The 12552-nt window shown below is 45.1% G+C and overlaps 1 protein-coding gene across 1 annotated transcript; it reads right to left on the bottom strand.

The window, feature by feature from the left end:
• Positions 1-7632: 7632 nt before the first annotated feature.
• Serpina5 (serpin family A member 5) lies at positions 7633-12552 on the bottom strand. The gene is made up of 5 exons (XM_031355638.1): positions 12347-12552; positions 11316-11944; positions 10174-10444; positions 9726-9873; positions 7633-8611 (listed from the first exon to the last, which is right to left on the bottom strand). Exons 2-5 carry the CDS (start codon positions 11929-11931, stop codon positions 8426-8428), a joined length of 1221 nt encoding a protein of 406 aa, XP_031211498.1. The 5' UTR covers positions 11932-11944; positions 12347-12552; the 3' UTR covers positions 7633-8425.

Genomic DNA, 12552 nt, shown 5'->3' with positions numbered 1-12552 from the left:
AAAAAAAAAAAAAAAAAAAAAAAAAAAAAAAAAAAGAAAAAAGAAAAAAAGAAAAAGAAAAGAAAAGAAAAGAAAAGAAAGAGAAAAGAAAAGATCTAATATAGCCAGACTTGCCTCATGCTTTTGGTCTCCATGTCTCAGTCTTTCAAACGCTGGGATTACATGTGTGTACAGCCTTGGCTACTACAGTTCTTCTGCTGGCCTCAACTATCCTGCCTTCCTCGCCTCTCCCCTCATATCCCTTGCTTTCCTCTCTCCCCTTCTTCTTCTTCTCTTTTTCCCTCTCTCCCTTCTCCTCTTTCTCCTTCCTCTTAGAAGTTCTTGGCAGGCCATCTTGGGTATATTACTTGCTTTTCTTATTGCTGGGTAAAAGCACCCAACAGAAGCAAGTTAAAGGATGAGGGTTTATTTCTAATCTCGATTTCTTGGCAGTACAGGCAGGGTGTCAGTTTCAGTTTTTGTCTAGGATGGTGGGATCAGTTTTGACCTATGGTCTTGGTGAGGGCACACCTTAGCCCTTTGAATAGGCTCAGATAGATTTCGCATGAAAAGAGGGCTGGGGGTTTAGCTTAGTGGCAGGATGCTTTTCCAGGAAGCACAAGACCCTGGGTTCAGTCCACAGCATTCAGAGAGAAAGAAGGAGAGAGAGAGAGAGAGAGAGAGAGAGAGAGAGAGAGAGAGAGAGAGAGAGAGAGAGAGAGAGAGAGAGAGGTGTGAAGGAGGAGAAGGAGCAGGAGGAGGAGGAGGAAGAGAAGAAGAAGAGGAAGAAGAAGAGGAAGAAGAAAAGAAGGAAGGGGACGGGAGGGGATGGGAGGGAACGGGAAGAAAGGAGAAGAGAGGAGAGGAGAGAAGAGGAGCGAAGAGGAGAGGAGAGAAGAGGAGAGGAGAGGAGAGGAGAGGAGAGGAGAGGAGAGGAGAGGAGAGGAGAGGAGAGAGTTCATGAGAGTAAACTTGGACATGGTACACCCAGCACTGGTCAACTCTTCAGCCAATACTGTGACTCATGAGAGACCTTGAGACAGAGCCACCCAGCCCAGTCCTCATGGGTGCCTGACCATGAGATACCCTGTGTTTATTGTTTCAAGTTGTGCTTTGGAGGCAATTTATTCCACATCAGCCTATGAGAGCAAAAGAGAAGACAGTCATGTTGGAAGACAGCAACCAATCACATACTACAGCAGTGATACACTGTATATTCCTCCCTAGGCAGTAGCCCTCCTCTGCTCTTCTTTCTTTCAGGCCACAATGACTATCATGATTGCTTTGTTCTTCATGCCTAAGAACTTTGTTCTTCATGCCTGTTGCATTCTCATTTGCAGCTCCTGAGGTGAGCTCCTGAGGTGAGTTCCTGAGGTGAGCTCCTGAGGTTGGTTCCTGAGGTGGGCTCCTGAGGTGGCCTCCTGAGGTAGACTCCTCAGATGGGCTCCATCAGTAGACAGCCACATGTCAGTTAGTCCTGAGCCAGACCAGGTCAGAACCAGACCATCTGGCTGGGGTCCATCCTCTCCACCAACACAGTTTTGTTCCTTGCTGACCTATACCTAGCCTGGCTGTGAGGACACAGTAACCTGACTCAGAGCAGACAAGCCAACTGTTGGGGTCAAGACTCTAGACCTGGGCTGGACCCATGCTCTTGAGGCAGCCTCCCAGGAAGGCTAACCTGCTGTGACTGATATGACACGCTGTGAATCAAGCATACATCTCTTCAAGGACACCACAGGGCTCTAACTTTAGGGGTGGAGTCTGTACCTGCTGCCATTTAATAATATTACTACCTGGGTCTTGCAGTGCCTGTGTGCTTCATTAGCCTCTGAGACTAGAGCTTTACACTGAGATTTTGAGAGAGGGGCCTCCTGTGCATATTTCTGAGTATGTGACAAACAGAACACCTCCTGCTGGTTCCTAATATCCATCCCCAAACCCTCTGACTCTCAGCATCTGTTAGCCTGGGCCACACCACTCTAAAGCTCCTCCATTTTGGTTCAGCTCTGACAATTCTAGAACCTAAAATCATCTGATTTCCAGAACAAAAACAATTTATTTCTATAGATTTTTGCTCCCCCTTCTCCATCTCCTTGCCACACTACTTCTTGAGAAGGCTGTGGGAAGGGACCACCACTCTGCCACAATCTCTCCTCAGTGCTTCAGTGCTGATGATTACTGTGCTAACTGTAATATTAATTGTTCTTCTAATAAATCTCTTTTTTAGTTTTAGTCTTTTTAAAATTTTTATTGGTTATTTTATTTATTACATTTCAAATGTTATCCTCCTTCTCCTTCTCAGTTTCCCCTTCCCCCTTGCCCCTGCTTCTATGAGGGTGCTGCCACTCACTCCTGCCTCACTGACCTAGCATTTCCCTGCTCTGGAGCATCAAGTTCTCTTACTCAATAGGACCATTTGTCTTAGCATCCATCTCAACATCGGTCTCAGCATCTGTCTCAGCATCCCCCCTGGACTCCCAAGCTGAGTCCTTTCATTCTCTGTATGCTCGTATTTCCAACAGGGTACAGAGCAGAGTTGTCCCTGCAGTGCCCGATGTCCCAACCTGATTTGAAGGGGAGATGTTTGCTGCCACACACTTGCTTATCCCAGGCTAGCCTCCTGGACTGTGTCATCCCCATGCTTTCACCTCTACATGGGGCAGGATTGTTCTCTCTGTGAACAGAGTACCTATCTCGCTCCTCTCCAGTACTGCTTCTTAAAGTTTCCTGGAAGCTCTTATGCCTTGTGTCTGTAACCTCTGAGCTGACCCCATCCTTCCACACTTGTCCCCACAATATCCCAAAGAGTGAGTTTTTTTTTTTTTAGATATTTTCTTTATTTACATGCGAATTTCTCCTTTCCCAGTTTCCCCTCCAAAAAACAAAAAAACAAACAAAAACAAACCCCTGTTGCCTCCCCCCTCCCCATGCCTGCCACCCCGCCCTCTCCCACTTTCTGGCCCTGGCATTCCCCTACACTGGGGCATAGAACCTTCACAGGGCCAAGGTCCTCTCCTCCTATTGATGATCGATTTTGCAATCCTCTACCATACATATGCTGCTTGAACAATCAGACCCCTCTATGTGCAGTCCTTGGTTGGTGGTTGAGACCCTGGGAGCTCCGAGGGTACACTGGTCCACTAGAAACCCTCTGTTGGCTTCCTAGTGACTTGAAATAACTCTGTTCTCCACATGCCAAGTGGTTTAGCCCTACCCTCTGCAGTTGTTCCCCTCCTCAACACTCCCTAGAGTAGAGATGCCCCTGTAGAGCCAGGAGTTCCAATTTCAGCAGAGGGATGGAAAACAACCTCCTTTGTTGGGGACTGCAGAAGAGTCTCATGCTGCCCTAAGTACTTTCTTATGCAAATACTAACTAGGCCCAGCCCTGCTTAGCTTCCAAGATCAGAGGAGATTGTCACATTCAGGGCAGTAGGTCCATGTGGCCTAGACCCTCTCATTAAATACATTGTTAGCAGCTCTGCATTGGACCAGGTACTGTAGAGATGATTCTGTCTCCAATTTGGTTGGATGCAATCACTAATGAGTAAGGTACTCTTAATGTTTGGCTGTGTATCTCATAGCAGACTGCCTCCTGGCTCCTTTCTCATGGCTCCAGCTCTCTTCTGACTCATCCAAGCCCTTACTACCAGCATCAGCACTACACCTGATGTGTGGTGGGGTCCTGAGAATGTGCAGGGCTTGAGATGTCAGTGTGGGCTAAAGCACAGAGGGTTCGCTTGGGTTTGGTGTGTGGCCTGCCCAGTTACATCGTGGTGTACTGGGTGAGTAGCTGTAAAGCTGGCTAGGCATATTTCCGCAGCGAGACCTATTTTGGAATGAAGAATAGAGCAATCTCAGGAACCAAAGCCTCTCTGGGACCGAATGCTCTGAGGATTATGAGAGTTATCATGGGCACTGAGAGGGAAGGATAACACCACAGGGATGGTTGGGTTTGGCATCCTTGGGTCCGAGTGGTTGGGTGGCAGCATGAGCTGATTACATATCTCTTTCTGTTAATTACAGAAAGAACCATGTGTACATCCAAATCTCAAGGGAGAGCTTTAGGTCCCTGGCTACCAGTCTCCTAATTCCTGGGCTTGAGCCAAGAAGATGGATGATTATTTATTTACTTATTTGTTTCATTTATTTATATTTATGTATATGCAGGTGTGAGGGGAGAGAGTATACATATGCAGATGTCTATAGGCACACTTGTAAGAGTCATAACTGTCCTAATGAAAGACCCCCATAGCTGGAGAGACCCTTACTCAAGTCTCGGGATGACGCGACCACCCAATGACTCACGAGAGACCGAACTTGCTGAAACCACATGAGGTTTATTCCAGATCTGGGGTCGAACTCATAGCCTGGCAGGCCAGAGGGTTTCGACCACGAGCATGAGGAGTAAGTGATATTTAAAGGGAAAAACCACAAACTGGGGGGGGGGGGTGAAAGGGTTACCAAGGAAACATAACAAGAAAACAATGGAAAATTCTAAAGGAACCCACTACCTAGCTGAGCCAGATCACAAGGAAGTCATTCTGCTCACTCATTGTCTAGAGGAATGTGGTTTGGTCAACGCTATCTTCTTAATGACTGACCACTGTCCTGTTCCTTATTCTGGGCAATGTTATCTTCTTAATGGCTGACCACTATCCTGTTCCTGGAACTGACCAGTCCACCTTCCTGGCTCGTGACAGAGACTTCCTATGCCTTTTTTAAGTAAAGGTTACACATTATACATACATTTCTATTAAATGCCCTCATTTTAAATTCTAAGATTCTCCAGCCTTTCACTAGGAGGCTAAGAATGAGTGTCTTGGGGATCAGTTGCTGTATGTACTGAAGCCCTACAGAACAACACTTCCCCACTGGGTGAGAGACTCATGAAGCCTTAAGAAGAAAGGTGAGTGCCCCCTAGAGGGCCAAATGGACATCTCAGCTGAAGTGCGGACTGATAATGAAGGACAGGAAGAGGTCAAGGGATTGTCTCACTATAGTATTAGTTACTTGAGAAATATTAGAAAAATTTCCCCTGTGCCCATGTGCTCGAGGCTCTTCCCCACTTTCTTTTCTATTAGTTTCAATGTATCTGGCTTTATGTGGAGGTACTTGATCCACCTGGACTTGAGCTTTGTACAGGAGATAGGAATGGATCGATTTGCATTCTCCTACATGCTAATCACAAGTTGAGCCAGCACCATTTGTTGAAAATACAGTCTTTTTTCCACTGGATGGTTTTAGCTCCTTTGTCAAAGATCAAGTGACCATAGGTATATGGGTTCATTTCTGGGTCTTCAATTCTATTCCGTTTATCAACCTTCCTGTCAGTGTACCAATACCATGCAGCTTTTATCACAATTGCTCTGTAGAACAGCTTAAGGTCTGAGATGGTGATTCCACCAGAGGTTCTTTTATTGTTGAGAAAAGTTTTGATATCCTAGGTTTTTTGTTATTCCAAGTGAATTTGCAAATTGCTCTTTCCAAGTCTGTGAAGAATTGAGTTGGAATTTTGGTGGGGATTGCATTGAATCTGCAGATTGTTTTTGGCAAGATGACCATTTTTACTATTTATCCTTCTAATTCATGAGCATGGAAGATCTTTCCATCTTCTGAGATCTTCTTCAATTCCCTTCTTCAGAGACTTGAAGTTCTGGTAATACAGATCTTTCACTTGCTTAGTTACAGTCACACCAAGATATTTTATATTATTTGTGATTATTGTGAAGGCTATTGTTTCCCTAATTTCTTTCTCAGCCTGTTTATCCTTTATGTAGAGGAAGGCCACTGATTGCTTGAGTTAATTTTATGTCCAGCTACTTTGCTGAAGTTGTTTATTAGGTTTAGGAGCTCTCTGGTGGAATTTTTGGGGTCACTTAAATATACTATAATATCATCATCAAATAGTGATAATTTGACTTCTTCCTTTCCAATTTGTATCCCTTTGTTCTCCTTTTGTTGTCTAATTGCTCTGGCTGGAACTTCAAGTACAATATTGAATAGGTAGGGAGAGAGTGGGCAGCCTTGTCTAGCCCCTGATTTTAGTTGGATTGCTTCAAGTTTCTCTCCATTTACTTTGATGTTGGCTACTGGTTTGCTGTATATTGTTTTTACTATGTTTAGGTATGGGCCTTGAATTCCTGATCTTTTCAAGACTTTTATCATGAAGGGATGTTGGATTTTGTCAAATACTTTCTCAGCATCTAATGAGATGATCATATGTTTTTTTTCTTTTAGTTTGTTTATATAGTGGATTATATTGGTGGATTTCCATATATTGAACCATCCCTACATCCCTGGGATGAAGCCTACTTGATCAAGATGGATGATTGTTTTGATGTATTCTTGGATTCTTAGAAAAACTCTGGTCATGTGTCCAAGGCTCTTGTTCCCAAGGGGCCAGGACTACCACTTCCTTTTCCTGTGTTTTCCTTCATGTTTTCCACATGAGCCCAAACCAGCCTCTGGTCTTCCTTCTTTCTCCACACTATGTCTGTTTCATGCTCGCCTCCAGCTGGTTCCTCTGTCTGGAAGTCCCCTATCTCTTCCAAATTTGCTGTCTACTGAAGGGTCACTTCTTCTTCAAGGCCAGTTTTGTGCTGCTTTTTGGCAAAATTTTCAGATTGTCTCTCTGAGATGCTATTTTTCAACATCACAGGATCGTGTGACAACTGAGTTAAAAGGCTTCTAGGAAGTTCTAAGACAACACTGATGTGTGATATGCAATAGAGCCCCCACGCACTGGCTCCCCCCACCACTAGGCTCATGCACAGTGGCTGCTATGTGCCTGTTTGTTGAGTGAACATTTAGAAGCACTGGACTTTGGTCTTATATATTACCCTTAGATAGGACTCCTCTGTGACCTCCAACAGACTGGGCAAACAGGGAGAGAGACATTTTTCCAGGAAAGACTAGACATTATGCAAGACAAAGGAATGAAGGGGTGGAATGACCCCACGGGAAGGTGTGATAATGGACAGCCACTCATTTGATATAGTCACAGACAAGATGTCTGGATCTGTCCACAGATACCTGCATTGCTGCAAGCCAGCACATATATACCAGGCTTCAGAGTCTGAGCCTTCACTGTCACCAACTATTTCTTAGTGTCAAGCAGGGACAGGGAGAGATCTTGATGGGTAGTGAGGAATAAATGCATTTACAAATGAAAAGTGTCCAGGACAGACTGGCACATAAATGTTATTACTGTAGGGGGCAGTCAAAGTTTAAGGCTTCTTAAGGAGTTGGACCAATGGCTCACTCTGTGACTAAAGAGCACTCCCTGTTCTTCCAGAGGACCCAGAAAACTAAGACAGTGACTCACACCTTCCTGAAACCTTAGCTCCCAGAGATCTGATGCCCTTTTCTGGCTTCTTCAGGCAGTTGCACACACACACACACACACACACACACACACTAAAACAAATCTTTCTTTTTTTAATTAAGGTTTTGACCTTCTGTGATAACTAACCTTTTTGATAATATGGTTGTCAAACTGACTGCATTTGCAATCAACTGATCTCCAAGCTGCTGGCTATTCCAGTGATAACTTTAAATGAGGATCTTTGATGGAAGAAGTACCTAGCACCAACTTTGGAACACAGTTAATGTCACTATCCCCAGGGCTATCTCCATAAGGACAATGAGACCCAGTCTTTGCAAAATGCTTTATTGCTATTGCCAAGGTAGAAATCAATATGTCAGTCTGCAATCTATGTTCTGCTATTTACAACAGACCTCTATCATTCCACTACAGCCAACCAGGCTTGTGATTTGATACCTTTGTTCGTGGTGAGACACTTTTACCCTGATTGCTCAAGTATGCTACTAAACTGAGTTCTTGCATCAACGATGGCTAACACAGAGCAGCCAACCCCTGGGTAACAATTTCACAGACTGCTGAATGGGCATTTTGTTCTGATCACTCATTGGATACACAAAGAAATACAATCCCAGAGAGGAATGTTTTTATTCCCATGTTACATAGCTATCAGCGCCATTTCAGAACCTCAGTCCAGTTTCCTTTCTCAACCATGATGAACTGATAGTTGGTACTGATAGGTGGGAGGCCAGGTTTATGACTGTGCTTCATGGTGGCCTTTATCTATGCTGACCAGTCTCTCACAGACCTTTTTAGTGATAGACTAAAGCAAGAAAGGCCTAGGGTCTAGGTATAACTATGTCTCAAATACTGTGATAAGACCTTGGAGAAATCAAGTGGCCTCTTTAGGGTCAGTGTCAATGATGAGAGATGAGAGCAAGAGCACATCTTGTAATGGTGATCACGGAAGCAGCTACCAGGCTGGATATTGGTCTTATCACTTACAATACTTTATTAGTCGACCTAATCTATGAAAATCACTAGCTACTGAGAGATAGATAGGCTGTAGAATATGCCTGGCTCCCTCTGTGTAAGCCTGTGAATTTCAGAAGGAGTCCCACCTTAGGGCTGAATCACTTTGCCAACGAAAAAGACATTTGAATCAACCGTAATGATTATCATAAAGGGTCTGTTGAATGATAGATTCTGAGATCTTGGCCGAGCAGATCTGAGTGTGAGGAACGCTCCTGTGGTGGCAGCTGCTGTGGTTCCCGACTCTTCTACCTCCATCATTGATTTGTGCACCATCTGCAGGCAGACAGCAAGGGTTGTGGTGATGCATCATAATAAAAGTATTACTTATATTCTAAAAGGATGGAACTTTTGTTCAACCTCAGAGCCAGAATTAAACCATACACCCAGAGGTCACTTAGGACTGCTGTCCTACTGTGTACTCAGCCAGTTTGCTTAATCTGCTTTTAAGAGAACAATGGAATAATTAATCTAACTTGCCTTGGGTTTCCCATGCAACCTTAAGTTATGCACTCTTCCATGCCCCTGATCTAGAATGCATGTGTACCATTTGCAGAAAACAGCAAATACAGACATGAAAGTAATCTTCTAAAATGAAATCCACTTGTGGTTATCAGCATATAAACAATGATATTTGTAGGACTGTTTGATGTCTGGGTCAGTTTCAATTAGTGACTTAATCCCTGGTAAAACTGTTAAAGATTTCTGTGAAGTACCCCTTTACATCTCCATGTTTGTGTGTGTGTGTGTGTGTGTGTGTGTGTGTGTGTGTGTGTGTGTGTGTGTTCAACAAATACAGAGCAAAGCTGTTTGTCAGGGACAGACACACAACACATACACACACATGGACAGATTTACAAGACAGAATTCAGAGAGACACTGATTCCTTCAAGGTTGGGTGACAAATATGGGTTCCTATTCTAAGAAGAACAAGACACAAAGGAACATCTTTGAATATCTGGTGCAAAAGAATCATAATAGGACAGAATGGAATGAGCTGAGGTAAAAAAGAATGGAATTCAGTGAGATGGGATGGAACAGGATCAAAGGTGAAGGGCAGAGCTAGAACAAGATGGATAATTAGAACAGAATGGGGGTGGGATGGGGTTGTAGAGAATGAAGACTATGAGATGGCTAGGGTAAAATATAATGGGATACTCTCTGAAATGGGATAGGATAGGATGGGATGGGGTAGGAGGGGAGAGGAGGGGAGGAGAGGGGACAGAAGGAATGGGGTGGGATGGGGTGGGCTAAGATTTGTGGAATGGGGTGTGGTGGGATTGGGTGGTGGGTGGGGTGGGGTAGGGTTGGGTGAGGTGGGATGGGATAGGGTGGAATGGGGTGGGATGGTAATTTCTGAAATCAGGTGCTCAGGAGCTTCTAGACTCACCTCAGACAACTTGATATTGGTGTGGTCAGTAATGCCAGACAAGTCAGCATGGGTGGTGAAGATGTCCTGGATGCCCAGCTTGGGGAGGATTTTTTCCAGTTTATAGGTACCCTCAATGGAGAACTTAGGGAGGTAAAGATCTAAGCGTCTGGAGGGAGTAAGGAGGGCCATTCTTAGACACTGTGAGCTTGCTGCAGCTTCACAGACCTTCTGGAACCTTCATCTCTGGAGTCTCCCTTGCTTTGTACTTAGACTTGGGCTTCCCTCCGTGCTGTCACCCTAAAACCCCAGCTATTCCTCATGCTGAGTCAGATCCTGGGCTGAAGACTTCATGGGAAGCCTTTAGGTTTAGAGCTAGCTCACTGCCTAAGGAGTCCTCACCACCAGCACTGTGAGGTCTCCCTGACATGGGTAGAAGGATGTGGCCCCTGAACGGCCTAGAAAGTACCTCTTTGTGAACATCTTAAGCCAGTTCCTTAATGTTCTCTCATCCAGGCCATCCTCCACCTGCTTCATCTTGCCCTCGCTGGGGAGAATAAACAGAGCGATAGCATTGCCTTGATAAGGGATCCCAACCACCATGCAGGAAATGTTTTGGTCCAGGATGTAGGAATACCCATCTTCACGGTTCATCATGGGCACCTGTATGGTCTTCTTGGGGGTCACATGGAAATCCATCTTGCGGGTGTTGGTGTCACTGAAGGCTGTCTGCCACTTGGCTAAAGATGAAGGGGTAGGAGTAAAGGAGAACTGAGTAAAAATGAGAGACCCTTGGCTATGGCTGAAGAGAGGGGGCAATCCAAAGAGTGTCTCTACAGAGCAACCTCAACAACAGCAGCACCCACACCCCTTGGCCTCAGACGCCAAATCCCCTCATAATTCTGGGATAACCTGAACCTTTTAAGTGCCTGTCCTCCTGTTCTCCCAAACTCTGGCTGCAGTTGTTTGAATGATAATGGCCTCCATAGGCTTATATGTTTAGATGCTTGGTCCCTGGTTGGTCAAATTATTGTGGGAAGGATTAGGAGGTGTGACCTTGTTGGCACTTATTGATATGACATTGAGAGAGGGCTTGGAGGTTTCAGAAGCTCACACCAGCACCCCGTCTCTCTTTGCTGAATGTTCATGGATCAGATGTAAGCTCTCAGCTACTGCTCCAACATCATGTCTGTCTGCTTGCTAACATGCTTCCTACTGTGATGGTCATACATTCTGAAACTATACACCAGTCCCAATAAAGTGAACTTTTTTTTTTAAATAACCTGTCCTGGCCATGGTGTCTTGGCATGGCATTTGCTTTCAGTAGCCTTTGACTTCTCTTCTTTCCTGCCCTCTTAGCCCTGATCAGGTCCATATCCTGTTTCTAGTGGGTTTGATAGCTAGGGTTGTTTTGTCATGATGTCGGTGACAAAAACCAGCTCCTGACTGTTGGATCACTGACAGGATGATAAGGTGGCTCTGTCTTACATGGGGCTGCTTTCCTTCAACCCAGCTAACACCTGGGTGGGTTATTCTTTTATCAGGGGGGAATGTTATGTTGTAATAAATACAGAAAAAAAGAAAAAGTTCAAGTTGGAGCCCAAGGCTTACCTTTGAAGAAGATATAATTTACCACCACCATGACATGGGTGCTGTCGAGATCCTTGATAAAGTCTACAATCTTGCCCTTGGTCTGCTCAGCTACATAGTCATTGATCTGATTCTTAGCACTTTCAGGGTTCCCAAAGTTGGTAGAGAAAGTATCTGACATGTACAGAGTTTTCATGCCAGTCAAGAAGTAGTCCCGGATATGTACTGCTGGGTCTTTAAAAAGGGCACTGCCCAGGCTCAGCTGGAGGCCATCACCAGGCTGGCTGAACCTCTGCAGCAGCTGTTGGAAGCCCTTGTGGAACTTGTCTTCTTGGCCTTGCTGGGGGCTGATGCCTAGGCTTTCCAGGATCTGTGCCTTAGTCTTCAAGCCAGACCCCAGAGAGAGCATGCCCAAGCACATAGACACGCTCATGGGGGAGAAGAAAACATTCTGACTGGGGAATTCAGAAGCCAAGACCCTGTAGAGTCTGAAGGCAAACTCTATGCTGCTGGGAGTTCCCAAGGCACCCACAGACAACTCTTTAGCCTTCTTCTTCTCCTTGGAACGGGAGCGTTGGCGGGAAGCCACTTCATGGCTGAAGAAAAGCACCAGACACAGAATGGGGAAGAACCTCATTGTGGTGGCAGCTCTGGATGGGAGAATAGGAAAGGGTTCTTGGAGAGGGAACAGCCATGGGTCACAGTGAGAGACACAGTGAGTAGGCTGACATCTGCAAAGATGTCCCCATTTCCCCTCCAAGAGGGTAAGAAGGAAGCTAGGCCATGATGCGGCAGAGAGAAGCTGTGGTACTCAGTGCTCTGAGAAGATCTGATAAATCAAGAAACTAACTGCTCCAGATAGACTTTCAGAACAACATACAATGGAATTACACACACACACACACACACACACACACACGCACACACACAAATACCAATTATTTTCTCATAATGTTTTAAGTAAGTTTAGGATTTTGCATTGTGCCTAGGATCTCAGTTCCACCCACTCATATCTATAAGGCCACAGGTCTCACCCCAGAAGGTATACTCACTCTGTATCTTGGTGGCTGAGTGTCAAGGTGTAGTCCACTGGGCTTACAAGAGGACAGAGATCAGGGTAAATAGTAGCCAGCAAATGTCACTGATCACAGAGACTCTGTCTCCACCCCACTCCAACTCTGCCACATTGAGAGCTGGGCTGATCTAAGGCTTTCTCAGGGTCCCTGATAAAAGGACAATATGAACCTACTTCTGTTTC

The sequence above is a fragment of the Mastomys coucha genome, unplaced genomic scaffold, assembly GCF_008632895.1.
Source record: "Mastomys coucha isolate ucsf_1 unplaced genomic scaffold, UCSF_Mcou_1 pScaffold6, whole genome shotgun sequence".
In the NCBI taxonomy this organism is placed as follows: Eukaryota; Metazoa; Chordata; class Mammalia; order Rodentia; family Muridae; genus Mastomys; species Mastomys coucha.
This window is presented reverse-complemented; position numbering and strand designations above follow the sequence as displayed.

What these genes read in the sequence shown, in the direction of transcription:
- Serpina5 (XM_031355638.1), bottom strand. Translation starts at nt 11,931, where the DNA reads ATGAGGTTCTTCCCCATTCTGTGTCTGGTGCTTTTCTTCAGCCATGAA. An exon ending in AAATTATATCTTCTTCAAAG is followed by an intron (nt 10,445 to 11,315) that starts GTAAGCCTTGGG and finishes CTTCATCTTTAG; the next exon opens with CCAAGTGGCAGACAGCCTTC. An exon ending in CCAATATCAAGTTGTCTGAG is followed by an intron (nt 8,612 to 9,725) that starts GTGAGTCTAGAA and finishes GTCTGCCTGCAG; the next exon opens with ATGGTGCACAAATCAATGAT.